This window comes from Dreissena polymorpha, chromosome 15 (genome assembly GCF_020536995.1).
Source record: "Dreissena polymorpha isolate Duluth1 chromosome 15, UMN_Dpol_1.0, whole genome shotgun sequence".
In the NCBI taxonomy this organism is placed as follows: Eukaryota; Metazoa; Mollusca; class Bivalvia; order Myida; family Dreissenidae; genus Dreissena; species Dreissena polymorpha.
Window position 1 is genome coordinate 62633405 of NC_068369.1, and position 21215 is coordinate 62654619.

At 40.2% G+C, this 21215-nt stretch overlaps 1 protein-coding gene across 3 annotated transcripts in view; it reads right to left on the reverse strand.

The window, feature by feature from the left end:
- Nucleotides 1-21215, reverse strand: part of LOC127860430 (nucleolar complex protein 3 homolog) — an 85483-nt gene that overhangs the window by 62095 nt on the left and 2173 nt on the right. For 2 of the 3 annotated variants that reach the window (XR_008039793.1, XM_052398506.1), the window contains exons 2-9: nt 19120-19233; nt 17816-18013; nt 14795-14976; nt 13130-13332; nt 12340-12501; nt 6496-6589; nt 5900-5988; nt 4576-4695 (exon numbers count right to left, since the gene is read on the reverse strand). Coding sequence is in view for 2 of the 3 variants with exons in the window: in XM_052398506.1 (XP_052254466.1) it covers nt 4576-4695; nt 5900-5988; nt 6496-6589; nt 12340-12501; nt 13130-13332; nt 14795-14976; nt 17816-18013; nt 19120-19208 (1137 nt within the window). In the remaining variant the exon portion in view is untranslated. The remainder of the gene's footprint in view (nt 1-4575; nt 4696-5899; nt 5989-6495; nt 6590-12339; nt 12502-13129; nt 13333-14794; nt 14977-17815; nt 18014-19119; nt 19234-21215) is intronic. The other variant, XM_052398507.1, reaches the window with a different exon arrangement.

Genomic DNA, 21215 nt, shown 5'->3' on the forward strand with positions numbered 1-21215 from the left:
CCATTGTTGAACTCGTCCGACATATCAATAAAACCAATGTTTTGATTAACTTTCATGATGATTGGGCCGAAATTGTGACTTCTAGAGTGTTTACAAGGTTTCTCTTTAGCCATATAGGGAAAACTGCCCCGCCCACTGGCGGCAATGTTTTTCAACTGACCGGAACCACTTTTGAACTCAACCAACATATCATTAAGACAGACATTTAGACTAAGTTACATGAAGATTGGGCATTAAATGTGACTTCTACAGCATTTACAAGGTTTGTCTTTTTTTTTACCTAGTGACCTAGTTTTTGACCCATCATGACCCAGTTTCGAACTCGATCAAGATATCATTGGGACAAATCTTCTGACCAAGTTTCATGAAGATCGGACAATAAATGTGGCCTCTAGAGTGTTTACGAACAAATGTTAACGGATGGACGGACGACGGACAAAGAACGGTCACAAAAGGCATATGAAAAAGGGGTCTTGATTTAGCAATTTTTACAGCAGAATAATACAAATTACACATGCCCAAAGTCTAATCATAAGAAATTACATATAATTAATCCTCACTCTACGAAAACTGGTCTAACTGCATGTGCTTAAAGTGTCATCCCAGATAAGCATTTGCAGTCTGCACAGACTAATCATGGATTACACTTTTCGTCTCTAAGGAATTTTTCATTTACTGAAAGGCTCCTTTTAGCCAAAATCACATTCAGATTAAAAGAGTCATCCCAGATTAGCCTGTGCGCAATGCACAGGCTAATCTGAGAAGATACTGTACGTATATGCATTAAACCCGTTTTCCCAGTGCAAGGCTACATTACACGTTTGTGACTTCAACTGATCACTCAGCTGGCTACCCACCTGCCACATTTGTGACTTCAACTGATCACTCAGCTGGATACCCACCTGCTACGTTCATGACTTCAACTGATCACTCAGCTGGCTACCCACCTGCCACATTTGTGACTTCAACTGATCACTCAGCTGGCTACCCACCTGCCACGTTTGTGACTTCAACTGATCACTCAGCTGGCTACCCACCTGCCACGTTTGTGACTTCAACTGATCACTCAGCTGGCTACTCACTTGCCACATTTGTGACTTCAACTGATCACTCAGCTGGCTACTCACCTGCCAGATTTGTGACTTCAACTGAATACTCAGCTGGTTACCCATTTGCCACGTTTGTGACTTCAACTGATCACTCAGCTGGCTACCCACTTGCCACGTTTGTGACTTCAACAGGTGACTCAGCTGGCTACCAACCTGCCACGTTTGTGACTTCAACAAATCACTCAGCTGGCTACCAGCCTGCCATGTTTGTGACTTCAACTGATCACTCAGCTGGCTACCCACCTGCCACGTTTGTGACTACAACTGATCACTCAGCTGGCTACCCACCTGCCACGTTTGTGACTTCAACTGATCACTCAGCTGGCTACCCACCTGCTCGTTGTTGTGTGACTTCAACTGATCACTCAGCTGGCTACCCACTTGCTATGATTGTGACTTCAACTGATCACTCAGCTGGCTAACCACCTGCCACGTTTGTGACTTCAACTGATCACTCAGCTGGCTACCCACATGCCTCGTTTGTGACTTAAACTGATCACTCAGCTGGCTTCCCACCTGCCATGTTTGTGACCTTAACTGATCACTCAGCTGGCTGCCCACCTGCCACGTTTGTGACCTTAACTGATCACTCAGCTGGCTTCCCACATGCCTCGTTTGTGACTTCAACTGATCACTCAGCTGGCTATCCCACGTTTGTGACTTCAACTGATCACTCAGCTGGCTACCCACCGTTTGTGACTTCAACTGATCACTCAGCTGGCTACCCACCTGCCACATTTTTGTCTTCAACTGATCACTCAGCTGGCTACCCCACGTTTGTGACTTAAACTGATCACTCAGCTGGCTACCCCACGTTTTTGACTTCAACTGATCACTCAGCTGGCTACCCACCTGCCACGTTTGTTACTTCAACTGATCACTCAGCTGGCTACCCACCGTTTGTGACTTCAACTGATCACTCAGCTGGCTACCCACCTGCCATGTTTGTGACTTCAACTGATCACTCAGCTGGCTACCCACCTGCCATGTTTGTGACTTCAACTGATCACTCAGCTGGCTTCCCACCGTTTGTGACTTCAACTGATCACTCAGCTGGCTACCCATCTGCCACGTTTGTGACTACAACTGATCACCCAGCTGGCTACCCACCTGCCACGTTTGTGACTTCAACTGGTAACTCAGCTGGCTACCCACCTGCCAGGTTTGTGACATAAACTGATCACTCAGCTGGCTACCCACCTTTTGTGACTTCAACTGATCACTCAGCTGGCTACCCACTTGCCTCGTTTGTGACTTCAACTGATCACTCAGCTGGCTACCCACCTTCCATGTTTGTGACTTCAACTGATCACTCAGCTGGCTCCCCACATTTGTGACTTCAACTGATCACTCAGCTGGCTACCCACCGTTTGTGACTTCAACTGATCATTCAGCTGGAAACCCATCTGCAATGTTTGTGACTTCAACTGATCACTCAGCTGGCTACCCACCTGCCATGTTTGTGACTTCAACTGATCACTCAGCTGGCTACCCACCTGCAAGGTTTGTGACTTCAACTGATCACTCAGCTGGCTACCCACCGTTTGTGACTTCGACTGATCACTCAGCTGGCTTAACACCTGCCACGTTTGTGAACTCAACTGATCACTCAGCTGGCTACCCACCTACCACGTTTGTGACTTCAACTGATCACTCAGCTGGCTACCCACCTGCCGCGTTTGGGACTTAAACTGATCACTCAGCTGGATACCCACCTGCTCATTGTTGTGTGATTTCAACTGATCACTCAGCTGGCTACCCACCTGCCACATTTGTGACTTCAACTGATCACTCAGCTGGCTACCCACCTGCCACGTTTGTGACTTCAACTGATCACTAAGCTGGCTACCCCACGCTTGTGACTTCAACTGATCACTCAGCTGGCTACCCACCTGCCACTTTTGTGACTTCAACTGATCACTCAGCTGGCTCCTCACATTTGTGACTTCAACTGATCACTCAGCTGGCTACCAACAGTTTATGACTTCAACTGATCACTCAGCTGGCTACCCATCTGCCACGTTTGTGACTTCAACTGATCACTCAGCTGGCTACCCACCTGCCACGTTTGTGACTTCAACTGATCACTCAGCTGGCTTCCCACCTGCCACGTTTGTGACCTTAACTGATCACTCAGCTGGCTTCCCACCTGCTCATTGTTATGTGACTACAACTGATCACTCAGCTGGCTACCCACCTGCCAGGTTTGTGACTTAAACTGATCACTCAGCTGGCTACTCACCTGCCTTGTTTGTGACTTCAACTGATCACTCAGCTGGCTACCCACCTGCCAGGTTTGTGACTTCAACTGATCACTCAGCTGGCTAACCACCTGCCAGGTTTGTGACTTAAACTGATCACTCAGCTGGCTACCCACCTGCCACATTTGTGACTTCAACTGATCACTCAGCTGGCTACCAACCTGCCAGGTTTGTGACTTCAACTGATCACTTAGCTGGCTACCCACCTGCCTCGTTTGTGACTTCAGCTGATCACTCAGCTGGCTACCCACCTGCCAGGTTTGTGACTTCAACTGATCACTCAGCTGGCTAACCACCTGCCAGGTTTGTGAATTCAACTTATCACTCAGCTGGCTACCCACCTGCCACATTTGTGACTTCAACTGATCACTCAGCTGGCTACCCACCTGCCACATTTGTGACTTCAACTGATCACTCAGCTGGCTACCCACCTGCTTGTTGTTGTGTGACTTCAACTGATCACTCAGCTGGCTAACCACCTGCCAGGTTTGCGACTTCAACTGATCACTCAGCTGGCTACCCACTTGCCACGTTTGTGACTTCAACTGATCACTCAGCTGGCTACCCACCTGCCAGGTTTGTGACTTCAACTGATCACTCAGCTGGCTACCCACCTGCTCGTTGTTGTGTGACTTCAACTGATCACTCAGCTGGCTACCCATCTGCCATGTTTGTGACTTCAACTGATCACTCAGCTGGCTACCCACCTGCCAAGTTTGTGCCTTCAACTGATCACTCAGCTGGCTAACCACCTGCCATGTTTGTGACTTCAACTGATCACTCAGCTGACTACCCACCTGCTTTTTGTTGTGTGACTTCAACTGATCACTCAGCTGGCTACCCATTTGCCACGTTTGTGACTTCAACTGATCACTCAGCTGGCTAACCACCTGCCACGTTTGTGACTTCAACTGATCACTCAGCTGGCTACCCACCTGCCACATTTGTGACTTCAACTGATCACTCAGCTGGCTACCCACCTGCCAGGTTTTTGACTTGAACTGATCACTCAGCTGGCTACCCACCTGCCATGTTTGTGACTTCAACTGATCACTCAGCTGACTACCCACCTGCCAGGTTTGTGACTTCAACTGATCACTCAGCTGGCTACCCACCTGCCACGTTTGTGACTTCAACTGATCACTCAGCTGGCTACCCACCTGCCATGTTTGTGACTTCAACTGATTTCTCAGCTGGCTACCTACCTGTTCATTGTTGCTGTTCATGAATGGCACGATGACGGCGATGATGTTGTTAGTGTAGTTGAAGTGTGGATGTTTCTGTAGCAGACTGCATAGACACTGCACTGACAGCTGCTTCAGCTTCTGTATACAAAGAGACGATCAAAATAATAAATGTGCCTGGCTCTAAGCAAATGGGGCTTAATGAATGTGCGTAAAGTGTTGTCCCAGATAAGCCTGTGCAATTGCACAGGCTAATCAGAGACAAATCTTTCTGCTTTTACGAAATGTTTTTTTTAAGTATTTCACTTCTACACAAATATCCAGTCTAGGCCAAAAGTTACCTCCCTGATTCAGGGTTTAACATGAATTAAGCCCTGTTTTCTAAGAGCAATGCACACATGTATACATGTCTATGCATTTTAGAAAAATTAAAAAAAATAAGCGAATGTTGTTGCACTAATTTATGGAAACTATCCTTCAAAATGCTTTATTATAATGCAATCAGACAACAAAAGCGCATGGCAGTGGTTTGAGGGGGCAGGGTAGGACCTAGTGTTGGCAGGGTGCTAGCCCTTCAATTTAGGCCTAGCTGGAGCAGTGACATAATAAATGTATATATAAAAAATTTAACATTAGCAAAATTTAAATAATATTCAGTCAATATTACAGTCTTTTCATCTTTTTGTTTATAATACTGCTAAAAAATCTTTAGGGTGAAATCTGTTCATCTGACAACCCTTCTTATCAGATATTTTCTTTAGGAACCACAGTTTTGTTGTAGATAGGTTTCTAGGTACCCATTATTTTATTTAGAAACATAATTGAAATGTTCTCTGATTCAATATCAAATTCATAATCTACAGGTTTCAAGGCAAACTGACTGGCTGATGATCAATTCCTTACAAATGATGTCCCTTAAAAACAAATATATTTAGTTTCATACTGAAGAAATATATATTTATTTTATAAATCTAAATTATATTTTTCTTTCTGTACTTGGGAATTACTTCCAAAGACACTAAAGGGAAGACTGCAATCAACATACATATGAATCATGCTAGGGGAAATTGGGGTTTAATGCATGTGCGTAAAAAGTTGTACAAAATGAGCCACTGCAGTCCGCACAGGCTTATCAGGGTCACACTATTCCACCTAGTCTGGATTACATTGAGAAGAGTCCTTGTTTAAATGCAAAATATCATTGAAAATTAGGTCTGTAATTAGCCTGTGCTGACTGCACAGACTAATCTGGGACGACGGTTCATGCACATGCATTTAGCCCTGTTTTCCCAGAGTGCAGCTCAAGTGCTGAGCCTTAAGAGCACATAGAAGCGTTTGTGCTGACCTGCTGTGTGGCTGCAGGAATGGGTGCTTCATCACTACCATGTTTATTCTTCTTATTCTTCTTCTTACCACTTGCTTCCTTTTTGTTACCTGTGATATATTTTAAAAACATGAGAACTCATTTATAATACCTGACTGTAAGAAATATTTTACTGAAAATGGAAAAGATGATTGCCTAAAGAATAACCTGTTTTGTGTGTAAGCTTACTATTAGGGGTGGGAGGTAAAATATAGAGGGGTTAAAATAGATCTTAAAGCTGTTTCATGAATGGGCGAATCTTTTGTGTCCCCAATGAAAAAGTCGCAGTTTCACCATAGCTGGTCAACTGGTCATCTCATGAGATTATACATTCAAAAGAAGTTACAGTGGTGTAGTGGGTATATTCACCTAGTGTGAATGACTGTGGGAGCGTTTCTCAGATTTCTTCCAAAGATACAAAGTACTAGTTCTACCCTGGACACAGACTCAAGAGTCTTTCAATAAGCCAAAGGCTTTTGATGCAATCTAGTTTAAAATGAAAAGGTTCAAACTAATACAGTAAGCACATATTTGGAAGAGGTTCAGGTAAGTATAATAATTTTACAGGTCAGTTTTACCTTTAGCAGTCCTGTCCAGGAACTCTAGATAGTCTCTATAGAAACGGACAAGTGCGACCTCGTGACCCAGTATCTCCTTGGTCTCCTTCTTCATCTGAGACACCAAACATGTTTCAATGACTATGAGTGTTTTCAATGTCAAACTTATTAGATGCACTAGGGTTAAACAGGTCTCAATGTACGAGTGTTAAATGTTGTCCCAGATTATGAATGGCATTATTCCGCTTTTATGGTATTTTTAGTTTAAAAGCCTTCTCTTCTCAACAAAAATTTAGTTTAGGCGGAAAATGTTTTCCCTGATAAGCTTGTGCAGATTGCACAGGCTAATCATGAACAACACTTTACGTACAAGCCCTATGTTCCCTGCAGATTGCACAGGCTAATCATGAACAACACTTTACGTACATGCCCTATGTTCCCTGCAGATTGCACAGGCTAATCATGAACAACACTTTACGTACAAGCCCTATGTTCTCTGCAGATTGCACAGGCTAATCTTGAACAACACTTTACGTACATGCCCTATGTTCCCTGCAGATTGCACAGGCTAATCTTGAACAACACTTTACGTACAAGCCCTATGTTCCCTGCAGATTGCACAGGCTAATCATGAACAACACTTTACGTACATGCCCTATGTTCCCTGCAGATTGCACAGGCTAATCTTGAACAACACTTTACGTACATGCCCTATGTTCCCTGCAGATTGCACAGGCTAATCATGAACAACACTTTACGTACAAGCCCTATGTTCTCTGCAGATTGCACTGGCTAATCTTGAACAACACTTTACGTACATGCCCTTTGTTCTCTGCAGATTGCACAGGCTAATCTTGAACAACACTTTACGTACAAGCCCTTTGTTCTCTGCAGATTGCACAGGCTAATCTTGAACAACACTTTACGTACAAGCCCTATGTTCCCTGCAGATTGCACAGGCTAATCTTGAACAACACTTTACGTACAAGCCCTATGTTCTCTGCAGATTGCACAGGCTAATCTTGAACAACACTTTACGTACATGCCCTATGTTCCCTGCAGATTGCACTGGCTAATCTTGAACAACACTTTACGTACATGCCCTATGTTCCCTGCAGATTGCACTGGCTAATCTTGAACAACACTTTACGTACATGCCCTATGTTCTCTGCAGATTGCACAGGCTAATCTTGAACAACACTTTACGTACATGCCCTTTGTTCTCTGCAGATTGCACAGGCTAATCTTGAACAACACTTTACGTACAAGCCCTATGTTCCCTGCAGATTGCACTGGCTAATCTTGAACAACACTTTACGTACAAGCCCTATGTTCCCTGCAGATTGCACAGGCTAATCTTGAACAACACTTTACGTACATGCCCTTTGTTCCCTGCAGATTGCACAGGCTAATCATGAACAACACTTTACGTACAAGCCCTTTGTTCCCTGCAGATTGCACAGGCTAATCTTGAACAACACTTTACGTACAAGCCCTATGTTCCCTGCAGATTGCACAGGCTAATCATGAACAACACTTTACGTACAAGCCCTATGTTCCCTGCAGATTGCACAGGCTAATCTTGAACAACACTTTACGTACATGCCCTATGTTCCCTGCAGATTGCACAGGCTAATCATGAACAACACTTTACGTACAAGCCCTATGTTCCCTGCAGATTGCACAGGCTAATCTTGAACAACACTTTACGTACATGCCCTATGTTCCCTGCAGATTGCACAGGCTAATCATGAACAACACTTTACGTACAAGCCCTATGTTCCCTGCAGATTGCACTGGCTAATCTTGAACAACACTTTACGTACAAGCCCTTTGTTCTCTGCAGATTGCACAGGCTAATCTTGAACAACACTTTACGTACAAGCCCTTTGTTCCCTGCAGATTGCACAGGCTAATCTTGAACAACACTTTACGTACAAGCCCTATGTTCCCTGCAGATTGCACAGGCTAATCTTGAACAACACTTTACGTACATGCCCTATGTTCCCTGCAGATTGCACAGGCTAATCTTGAACAACACTTTACGTACAAGCCCTATGTTCTCTGCAGATTGCACAGGCTAATCTTGAACAACACTTTACGTACATGCCCTTTGTTCTCTGCAGATTGCACAGGCTAATCTTGAACTACACTTTACGTACAAGCCCTATGTTCCCTGCAGATTGCACTGGCTAATCTTGAACAACACTTTACGTACAAGCCCTATGTTCCCTGCAGATTGCACTGGCTAATCATGAACAACACTTTACGTACATGCCCTATGTTCCCTGCAGATTGCACAGGCTAATCTTGAACAACACTTTACGTACAAGCCCTATGTTCCCTGCAGATTGCACTGGCTAATCTTGAACAACACTTTACGTACAAGCCCTTTGTTCCCTGCAGATTGCACAGGCTAATCATGAACAACACTTTACGTACAAGCCCTATGTTCCCTGCAGATTGCACAGGCTAATCATGAACAACACTTTACGTACAAGCCCTATGTTCCCTGCAGATTGCACAGGCTAATCATGAACAACACTTTACGTACAAGCCCTTTGTTCCCTGCAGATTGCACAGGCTAATCATGAACAACACTTTACGTACATGCCCTATGTTCCCTGCAGATTGCACAGGCTAATCATGAACAACACTTTACGTACATGCCCTTTGTTCCCTGCAGATTGCACAGGCTAATCATGAACAACACTTTACGTACAAGCCCTTTGTTCCCTGCAGATTGCACAGGCTAATCTTGAACAACACTTTACGTACAAGCCCTATGTTCCCTGCAGATTGCACTGGCTAATCTTGAACAACACTTTACGTACAAGCCCTATGTTCCCTGCAGATTGCACAGGCTAATCATGAACAACACTTTACGTACAAGCCCTTTGTTCCCTGCAGATTGCACAGGCTAATCTTGAACAACACTTTACGTACAAGCCCTATGTTCCCTGCAGATTGCACTGGCTAATCTTGAACAACACTTTACGTACAAGCCCTATGTTCCCTGCAGATTGCACAGGCTAATCTTGAACAACACTTTACGTACAAGCCCTATGTTCTCTGCAGATTGCACAGGCTAATCTTGAACAACACTTTACGTACATGCCCTTTGTTCACAAAGTCAGGCTCACATTGAGTGTAAATTACAAACATTTGGTGATGTCTTTAACACAAACAGGCCCCATATTCGTTGGTGCTGATTTTTTTATTGTTTACAAAGGACTAACACTAGTAAAATAATGATTTTCACCAACATATTTCTGAGGCAAGAAGGTTTTGTATTAATAATCCTCCCTACAGGAAAATAGAGATTTATGCATTTGCGTTAAGTGTTGTCACAGATAAGCTTGTGCAGTCTGAACAGGCTAATCAGGGACGACAATTTCCGCTTTTAAGGTATTTTTTTGTTTATGAAGTCGCTACTTAGCAAAAATGCATTAAGGCTGACTGCTCAGGCTAATCGGAGACACTTTATTCACATGCATTAAGCCCAATTGTCCCAGAGCAAGACTCATATGAATTGTTGATTCCATATGATGACAGACTGGAAAAACTCAGCCATCAGCAGTGTATACTGAGGTCAGCTGATGACAATTACCCGTACAATATTCAGAACTCCCTCAGTGCATTAGCATGAGCCTCATTCTAGGAAAACTGGGCTCAATGCATTGGCTAACCAGGGACCACACTTTTGGCTTTGATGGAATTTTTGTTGAAAGAGAAAATGTCATCCCTGATTATCCTAAGCAGACTGCACTGGCTATTAGAACAACACATTACACTCATGCATTAAGCAGACTGCACTGGCTATTAGAACAACACATTACGCTCATGCATTAAGCAGACTGCAATGGCTATTAGAACAACACATTACGCTCATGCATTAAGCAGACTGCACTGGCTATTAGAACAACACATTACGCTCATGCATTAAGCAGACTGCACTGGCTATTAGAACAACACATTACGCTCATGCATTAAGCTGACTGCACTGGCTATTAGAACAACACATTACGCTCATGCATTAAGCAGACTGCACTGGCTATTAGAACAACACATTACGCTCATGCATTAAGCTGACTGCACTGGCTATTAGAACAACACATTACGCTCATGCATTAAGCAGACTGCACTGGCTATTAGAACACACATTACGCTCATGCATAAAGCAGACTGCACTGGCTATTAGAACAACACATTACGCTCATGCATTAAGCAGACTGCATTGGCTATTAGAACAACACATTACGCTCATGCATTAAGCAGACTGCACTGGCTATTAGAACAACACATTACGCTCATGCATTAAGCAGACTGCACTGGCTATTAGAACAACACATTACGCTCATGCATTAAGCAGACTGCACTGGCTATTAGAACAACACATTATGCTTATGCATTAAGCAAACTGCACTAGCTATTAGAACAACACATTACGCTCATGCATTAAGCAGACTGCATTGGCTATTAGAACAACACATTACGCTCATGCATAAAGCAGACTGCACTGGCTATTAGAACAACACATTACGCTCATGCATTAAGCAGACTGCACTGGCTATTAGAACAACACATTACGCTCATGCATTAAGCAGACTGCACTGGCTATTAGAACACACATTACGCTCATGCATAAAGCAGACTGCACTGGCTATTAGAACAACACATTACGCTCATGCATTAAGCAGACTGCATTGGCTATTAGAACAACACATTACGCTCATGCATTAAGCAGACTGCACTGGCTATTAGAACAACACATTACGCTCATGCATTAAGCAGACTGCACTGGCTATTAGAACAACACATTACGCTCATGCATTAAGCAGACTGCACTGGCTATTAGAACAACACATTATGCTTATGCATTAAGCAAACTGCACTAGCTATTAGAACAACACATTACGCTCATGCATTAAGCAGACTGCATTGGCTATTAGAACAACACATTACGCTCATGCATAAAGCAGACTGCACTGGCTATTAGAACAACACGTTACACTCATGCATTAAGCAGAATGTACTGGCTATTAGAACAACACGTTACGCTCATGCATTAAGCAGACTGCAATGGCTATTAGAACAACACATTACGCTCATGCATTAAGCAAACTGCACTAGCTATTAGAACAACACATTAGGCTCATGAATAAAGCAGACTGCACTGGCTATTAGAACAACACATTAGGCTCATGCATAAAGCAGACTGCACTGGCTATTAGAACAACACATTATGCTCATGCATTAAGCTGACTGCACTGGCTATTAGAACAACACATTACGCTCATGCATTAAGCAGACTGCACTGGCTATTAGAACAACACATTACGCTCATGCATTAAGCAGACTGCACTGGCTATTAGAACAACACATTACGCTCATGCATTAAGCAAACTGCACTAGCTATTAGAACAACACATAACGCTCATGCATGAAGCAGACTGCACTGGCTATTAGAACAACACATTACGCTCATGCATTAAGCAGACTGCACTGGCTATTACAACAACACATTACGCTCATGCATTAAGCAGACTGTTTTGGCTATTAGAACAACACATTACGCTCATGCATTAAGCAGACTGTACTGGCTATTAGAACAACACATTACGCTCATGCATTAAACAGACTGCACTGGCTATTAGAACAACACATTACACTCATGCATTAAGCAGACTGCACTCGCTATAAGAACAACACATTACGCTCATGCATTAAGCAGACTGCATTGGCTATTAGAACAACACATTACACTCATGCATTAAGCAGACTGCATTGGCTATTAGAACAACACATTACGCTCATGCATTAAAGCCAGTTTTCCCAGAGTGAGGTTCAGATATGTTTCAATACCTTCTGTGTCTGTTCTTTCTCTGTTGGCAGCCTGACGTAATATCCAGGTATGATATCGTTGAAGACCTCCAGCAGTGACATCATTGTGAACTTGCGCACCGTCACAAACACATCTGGGTCTGTCTCCTTCAGCATTCCAACCAACTCCCGCAGCTTCTTGGTCTGAAATAGTTATAAAGATTAGTGTTGATTGTTGGATATCGCGCCTTTTTTAACAGTAAGACAATAGACAGATAGTAGTGGCAGTAAATAAAATTTATCTTTCAATATAAAAAATCCTTCCTGTGACGCTTTTATTATCAGGGTTGCAAAAGTCCCCAAAATGCTATTTGTTGGTTAGAATATCAAGATAACATGTTTTGTTGATTGCTTGTACACATTTTCATAATGATTTTCATGTTTACTTCAGATTATTTTAATCTGATTTTTTTTCTACAGTTCAAGATACCCAAATACCTGAATAGAAAAGCAACCTGGGAACAAACCTCTTAAATACATTTACAAAACATATTATAAGTCGCGTTTTGGGAAAAATGGGAATAATGTGTAAAGTGTTGTCTCAGATTAGCCCGTGCAGTCTGCACAGGCTTATCAGGGACGACACTTTCCACCTAAATTTGATTTTTGCTAAGAAGAGTTCATTTAAATGAAAAAAAAAAAGCGGAAAGTGTCGTCCCTGATTAGCCTGTGCAGTCCGCAATCTGTAATCTGGGACTACACTTTACACACATGCATTATGCCCAGTTTTCTCAGAATGCGACAAAATATTGTATCAACACAAATATCTCACGCTCTCGTTGGGGTTTTCAATGATAGCGCTGGACAGAAGAGCGATCCTCTGCTTGCGCTCCTGTAGCTTCCTCTGCCTCTGTGCGTACAGTTCCACACCGGACAGGATCGGCAGGGGCTCCTCTCTCTCCTCAGCAGCGTCTGCCATCTCACTTCCTGAGGCCTCGTCTGAACCACCGTCTCCATTGGCCACTGGCTCGTCTTCTGTCAATGTAGCGTCTCTTTTGATTAGCTGTTTGACCAAATAAGCTGAAATCCTCAATTATCACGCAACAGGGATAAAATGACATGACCCATGCTGCCTTAAAGCCACACACCTTGAAATGAAAAACATGGCATAGTAAATTCAAGTATAAATAAGAAACAAATTTTAACTATGCCAATTAGAATATATCTGGTGGTAACAAGGTAGAAATCCGTCTCTTTTGCGCTTTAAAACTAAAAAACAATCGCTTTTGTCGAAAATGGACGTATACGTCTAGAAATCCTACTTTCGGTTTTAAAAACTTACCGTTTGAAAAATCATAAATTACTTGCTAACTAGGCTATAGATTTAATTTTATATATCTCAATTAGAATATATCTTGTGGTTACACAGTAGAAATCCGTCTTTTTTTGGTCTGTATAACTTAAAAATAATCGCGTTTGTTGAAATGGACAAATACCTATAGAAATCCTACTTTTGATTTTATAATTTAAAACAAATAATAAATTACTTGCTAACTAGGCTATAGATTTAATGACAATTTTGCACACTTTCAAAGTGCATCTATATGTATTGATTAACATGTACTTCATTTCAAGGTGTGTGGCTTTAAGTATCATGAGAATCAGAGCAAGCCGGTTCTAAACTTACCAGTGCATGGCTTACAGGCATAGCAAGCCGGTTCTAAACTTACCAGTGCATGGCTTACAGGCATAGCAAGCCGGTTCTAAACTTACCAGTGCATGGCTTACAGGCATAGCAAGCCGGTTCTAAACTTACCAGTGCATGGCTTACAGGCTTCTGCTCATTTCTATCACTGAATGTTTGTGACTATTTGAAACTCTTACACAATATTTGAGAGAGATCTAGGATCACGAAAAGGGGCTAGGATCACAAAACTTGAAAAGGGGCAACATTGGGGGCATAATAGTTGAACGCAAAGCAAGAGACGAAATAAAAGTTAAACTCACTTCACACATTATACACACACAATTTTTGTGTACACTGCTGTCATTTAACCCTTTCGGCTCTCAAACAACGTGCTTATGGCTGTATGCAACAAGCATATTACCAGAACAGCCTGGAAATAAATTGCAGGTTGTTCAGGATTTATGCTGTTTGCTGCTCATTCGGTATCTTATGGTTGTAAATGAAGCCTTTAACAAGATGTGTTTATGAAACACTATGTCCCCCCCCCATATATTTAACCTTTGACCTTTAAGGATGTCCTTGACCTTTAACCACTCAAAATGTGAAGCTCCTTAGATACACATGCATGCCAATTATGAAGTTGCTATCTTTAATATTGAAAAGTTAAAGTGTAATGCAAACAAACCAAAAAACAGACAGGGCAAAAACAACATGTCCCCCAGTATAGACTGGGAGTCATAAAAAGAGATCAGATACCAGAATGCGCCATGATCAAAAGAAACAGACAAGACTGAACACACAAAATCGCACCATCTTCTAGCACCCTCTGCACCACTCCATGTTTGGTTTTGATGGGCAGCATCATCTTCCTGTTGTTGTCCGTGGCGACCTGTTTCCGTGGCAACCGTTCATACTCTGCCTCTCCCTCAACATCATCCAGCACTTTGCGTTTCTTGCCTTTTTTATGACCATCTGAGGGTTGTTCCAGCAGCCTGGAATCAGCAAAATGTGTATTGCTTAAGACAGAAATAAAGATTTAATGTGTAATCAGAAACAAGTGCATTTGAACTAAATATGACTCAAGTGTAAGCAGATACTACAAATTTAATTAATTCAGTAGTTAAAAGTTTGAATTATATCCCCAACACAGTTAAACAGAAGTTTCAGTAAACAAAATGTAAGTGACTTTATTTTCTTAACCATTTACCACTTAGAAACGTATTTTGATGCATGTATAGTCCCTTAGAAAGTAACATTTAATTAAAGACCTTTCTTACTAAATTCAAGTTTCCTCATTACCACTTTATCTTTTGATGCATTTTTAGTATCTTAGCAACTTAAATGTAATTAACAGCCTTTCTTACTAAACTCAACGTTTAAAGGTTCCATTTTCAACCTTTAGATACTGATGGGCAGCAAACAGCATAAAACTTGAACAGACTGCAAGTTACTCGCCGGCTGTTCTGGTTTTATGTTGTTTGCATATACTGTAAACGTATAGAAATTCGTCGTTATGAAATTTCGTGGTTTAATAAAAAACAACTAATTCGTTGACACGTAATTTCGTGGATTTCAAATTTTCGGGGAAGATTGACAGTCATAATAATCAAACTTTTCTTAAAACAACCAGAGTAATAACGAAGAATAATCTGCTAATGTGTGTTGACAACAAGGCTTGTGATTAATGTGCACTGAAGCATGAAAGTGTTGCCGATAGTTGATCTTGTGGGTCCCCGCTCGCTAATTGCCATCAATATTGTTTTGACAATATTTGCAATTCTCTGCTCAATCGGTCCCCTAGTAGTAACAATTGAGTAATAAGGTCCGCAAAATACAGGTGTGAAAACCGTTATGTCTCTTTTAACTTTAATTGGCACTAATTGACATATGTGGTAAATCTGCAAACTGTTTATTGGACGACATCACGTAAAAGAGAACAATCGTTGATGTACAGTTTAAATTCCGTGCTTGATTTAAAAAGTATTATTACCCAAACACTTATCAAGAAAACAACATATTGTATTACCTAGCATATAACAATCAAATATCTCAGATAACCGAAAACACTAGAGAATGTCGGCAATGACATTCGGAAAGGACCGATTTCGGATTAAAAATGTAAAAATAATCGTTGGTACTTGAATTCGTGGTTTAGCGAAACAACGAAATCCACGAAAATTCTTACCACACGAAATTTAATGGTTTTACAGTAGCCATTTTCACTTTGCCTCTGAGTGAGAAAGGGGTAGAATGTGAAAAAGTAACACACAAATGGATGTAATTCTGCCGAAACTGGTTGCAGCAAAGAAGGTCTTTCTTAACAATAACCTACCTAATGAATGTCAATGAGCTGTGATCGTTTGAACAAATTTCTCAAAGCAGATAAAGAAAAATTAAAAACACACAATTTTGATACAATTAATTACATGTTTGAAAAACTGACTAATGGCCACAATTCTGCCAAAACATGTTGCAGCAAAAATTATTTTCTTTAAAGTCCTCTACACATTAGGTAATTCCACTTTGAAAGTTTGAGCGAGACCCACCATAAAGTTAAGAAGAAGTTGAAAACACAACAGTGTGAAACTATATGTTCTAGTGGAACACAGACAAAGGGCCATAATTCTGCCATAACTTGTCATTGTCAAAGTTTCTCTCAGAAGAATCATCTACACATTGGGCTGCCAAATATATTTTCCCTATAGATGGGTGCAAATCCCTTGATCTCTAGTAAAATATGGCATATTTAATCAAAATTTGTAACATTTGACCTCAGTGTGTGACTTTGGACTATAATCATTGAGACCTGAATTTTACCAAATTAAAGAACAATTTTAGAAATTGATTACAGAATCCATTGATGCACAGTGAAGTAAGGCTAAATTATAAATAATTCATCAAATTTGTGATCTAGGAGTTTGATGTGTGACCTTGACATTGCCTCTAGTGTTATAGGTCTTGCATGTGACTCGGCCCCAGATGATTAAGAAACACTGTGGATCGTTGCATGGCTGTAGCTCATATGTTATTAGAGAGATAGCTCAGGGACTATCCTATATAAACAGGATATTTTAAAGTAAAAAGGCCATAACTCTGTTATTGAAAATGGTTTGCACAATAATTTGATCTGTATCATTCTCTAATCCAAATTATACACTAATACCAAGTTTAAATAAAAACTGCTTGAGTAGTTCCAAGATTTGGCTGTTGACAAAAATGTGTGCTTATTTTTAGAGACAACAAGACCTGTGTTTGTGAAACACAATGCCCCCAACTGCGGTTTGAAGCTGCACAGCAGCTATTTTAGAGATAATTGTTAAGTCCAAAGCCCAAAATTCTGCCAAAAATCTATTGACCTGAACGATAGTCATATAGGCAGACTCGCACACTAAATATCAGGTCAATATCTATAACCATTTCAGTAAAAAAATCAGAAAAATGGAGCGCTGGACGGGAAGACAGAAAGTCCAACTGCTATATGCCACCCTTTGGGGGCATAAAAAAGGCCAATTAAATCAGCCCAAGCAGTTCTAAGATATGGCTCTGGACACAAAAATGTTCCAGACAGACAACGTCAAAACAATATCCCTCCGCCTATAGCAGACAGACAACTGCAATACTAAAAGCCTCCCCAATACTTAAGGGCATGGAAGTAAATAGAACCTGTCAAAGATAAAAAAATTGCTTTGAAGGGTTTACAAATGAACAAACAATAGATACAGTACCAATAATTTGGTTACCTATGCATGAAGTATTGTTTAACTATACAGAAATAAAAACATATGATTGGTCAATTCAATAAGTAATTGACAAAAATCTACAGGTAAGTACCTGTTGTCAACGTTAGAAACAAAACTGCTCCTCTGTTGATGAGATTTAAAGAATTGAATGTCTTCCTCCTCAACTTCTATTTCATCCTCTTGGGCAAGATCCTTTTTAGGCCGAAACTGTTTTTCATTTCCACGACGACCTTCAAGTTCCTTTTTTTCTTTTATCTGTTTACTTTTGTCTCTCTTTAGTTTACCTTGTCTGTAACATAAAAAAAACACAATAATATAGGCCATAGTCACCATAGAGAATGAACAGCAATTGTTAATAAGCAAATTAGTTTCCCCCTGCCAAATACATTTTGTTTATGGAATAGGTTCAAATCCCTTGATATACAGTATAATAATTAAGTGCATGGTAATAATTAATAAGCTATAATTAAGTATAGGGAAATTGCTTTTATAAATTGCAATTCTCCTCATTGATATCTACACATCCATGAAGTTTCATGTTGAAATCTTGAGCGTATCTGAGATATACTATGTAGCTATGTAAAGTTACATCATTAAAAAAAACACAAAGGGCAATAACTCTTAGTAAAGAAAGTGATGGGTTATAGCTGTTGTGTATGGCACTTGATCCCATAGGTTTTTACACACCCACAAAGTTTCATGTTAAAATGTTGTATCTTATCTGAGATAAAGCCCTGAAAAGTTCCATCATACAAAAGCAACAAAGGGCAATAACTGTTATTAAAGAAAGTTAAGGGTTACGATCTTAAGCATGGCACTTCTCATCATTAATATCAATGCACCCATAAATGTTCATATTGAAATCTTGCATGCTATCTGACATATATAGCCCTGAAAATCAAACAATAAAAACAAATGGCAATAACTCTTATTAGAGAAAATGTAGGGTTAAGGTTCTTGTGCATGGCACTTCTTCTCATTGATATCAATAAACCTATGAAGTTTCTTGTTGATATCTTATATGGTTTCTGAGATATAGCACTAAAGGTTTTGTGACAGACGGACAGATGAAAACAGATGGATGGATAAAGCCAATTTTTTATTGTGGGATAAAAACATGGCATTAGTAAGTTTTCCATGTCTGTAACGTAAAGACAATAGTAAAGGCTGTAGTCAACATAAAGAATGAACAGCAATTAATAAAACACAGTATCATTAAGAATTATATTTTCAGTTGAATTTAAAACTTAACTGTATATTATTAAACCAGCTATCCATGCCATGTAAATCAATTATAAATCATAGAAAGAAGCATTTTTTTTTCAACAGTTTAAATTCATAAGAATTCTTGCAAGACTAAGCCGTAGAGAAGAAAAGATGTAAATAAACTTTTACTTGGCAAGTTTATTGATTCGTTTGTTTGAAAGCTTTGAAGCACTGATTTTCAGCTTTCCTTTGCCTTTCTTTCCCCCAGATCTACCCATCGTGGGATAACAGACTGATCTGAAACTTTACAAACAAGCCATGAATACACATGAAGGTTAACAATTTGTGGTAAAGGCAAAATGAATGTAATGTCTTTACACATAGATAATAAGCAATCATTTGTAGAGTAGACAAACTGTTCAATATGTCATTATGATGGCCTTATTATTTCCAAAGTCTAAATCCAAATTATGTGAAAGCAGGTGTTTTTTTGCTACTTAAAGTAATGCTCAGCTTGCAAGACGTTGATTTGATACTCTTACAAAGTGTTTGGAAAGAGGAGTCTGGTCGAATTGCTTATATTTTAACCCTTTCCCCCATAGGAAGCAAAGTGAAAACGGTTTTGCAACCAGCATAAAACCAGAACAGCCTGCGAGTAACTCTCAATCTGTTTAGTTTTTATGCTGTTTGCTAGCCTGCTCATCAGTAACTAAGGGTTAGACATGAAGCCTTGAAAATTTGAATTTAGTAAGAAAGGTATTTAATTAAATGTAACTTTCTAAGGGACTACAAATGCGTCAAAATACTTTTTTAAACCTTTTACACTTAGATACGTATTTTCACGACTTTGTACCTTCTTTGCATTTATTTTAATTTTCAGTTGTTAGACGGCATGTGGTCACGATCGGGAACACCCAACAATGTTATTACTTGGTATATTTTAGGTATATCATATATGATGTATTAGTTAATACAGAAATATGCATCTATTTTGAATGATCAATATTGTAATTTGTATTGTTTTTTGTGAGGACCACTTCCCTCCTTGAAATGTCTGTTTAAATCTTGTATCCCAAACATGTCATATATATTCCCCTGTTTGCTAGGGATAAAATACACTGATGTCATGCAACACTTTTTATTATTATTTTAGTTTGAACTTTAGATTTGACTTCTCTAACATTAGATTTAAATGTTAATGTTAATAAACCCTTGTTTTAGTTTTAATCGACAATTAAAAAAAAAACTCATGGTATTCGATCTGTTGGCTCTGTGCACGGTGTATATGCATATCGGTGGCCTCTCTTTCAAAATGCTGTCTCTCTGTTCATTCTCGGCTGCCTCTCTGTTATATACAAGAAAATGGATGATCGACATTCACAAAACAGGTAAGAAAATATAAAATTAAAACCCGTTAACACATTTGTGCATAAAAAGAGGAGGTCCATGAGTTGAAGCATATATCCAGCTAAACATTCACAGTATTCCGCAAGTCCAAACACTTATCACAACCTCTATCGAAGATGGAATGATGACGAGGTTGGTGGAACAATCGTGCATACATGCCACTTTCATGACTTTTTAACATAGCTTTTCCATAATATGTCAAATATCTAGTGTCATTGATATCATCTTTATGATCAAATCCTTACGTTCAATGTACGCTTTATAGTAATTTTCATCAATTTTATTTAAAAAATGCCTACTTTCGCTTTCGTTGTGGCATGGGAAGCCTCTTGATCGGCTCACTTTTCTGGCATGGGTAGCCTATCTAGTCGTCGATTGACACTGGCATGGGAACACTCTCCATTACATTTTAGGCTGTATAGCCGTTCCTCGCAACAATGGGAATGGTGTATTTTAAGCATCGCAATGATGAAATTATTATCTTTATCATGAAATAAAGTTATGTAAACTGTCATAAAATTCAAGTTCAATATTTTGACACCAGAATTTTCAGTTTCACAATAGTTAACAGACATATGCCATGTGAAGTCAAGATTATCTGCAGAATTTTGTTCTTCTAAAATTCAGTGCGATATGCGACACTCAAATCTTGATTGTCGCATGTCGACTTTAAATGTCGAGTGTCATGGTGCGTCGCTTAAATGTTGTGCGTCGACCTCGAAGTTCCACACACAACAATCTACTTGGCACTATCCGGATTCCGTATATAAAACGTGTTAAAATTATTGATAGTAAAAATTTAAAATGTCAGAATATTGTATGTAAATATCACTTTAAACGTAATTATTTGGACTAACGCTATCGGCTACATATTTGTG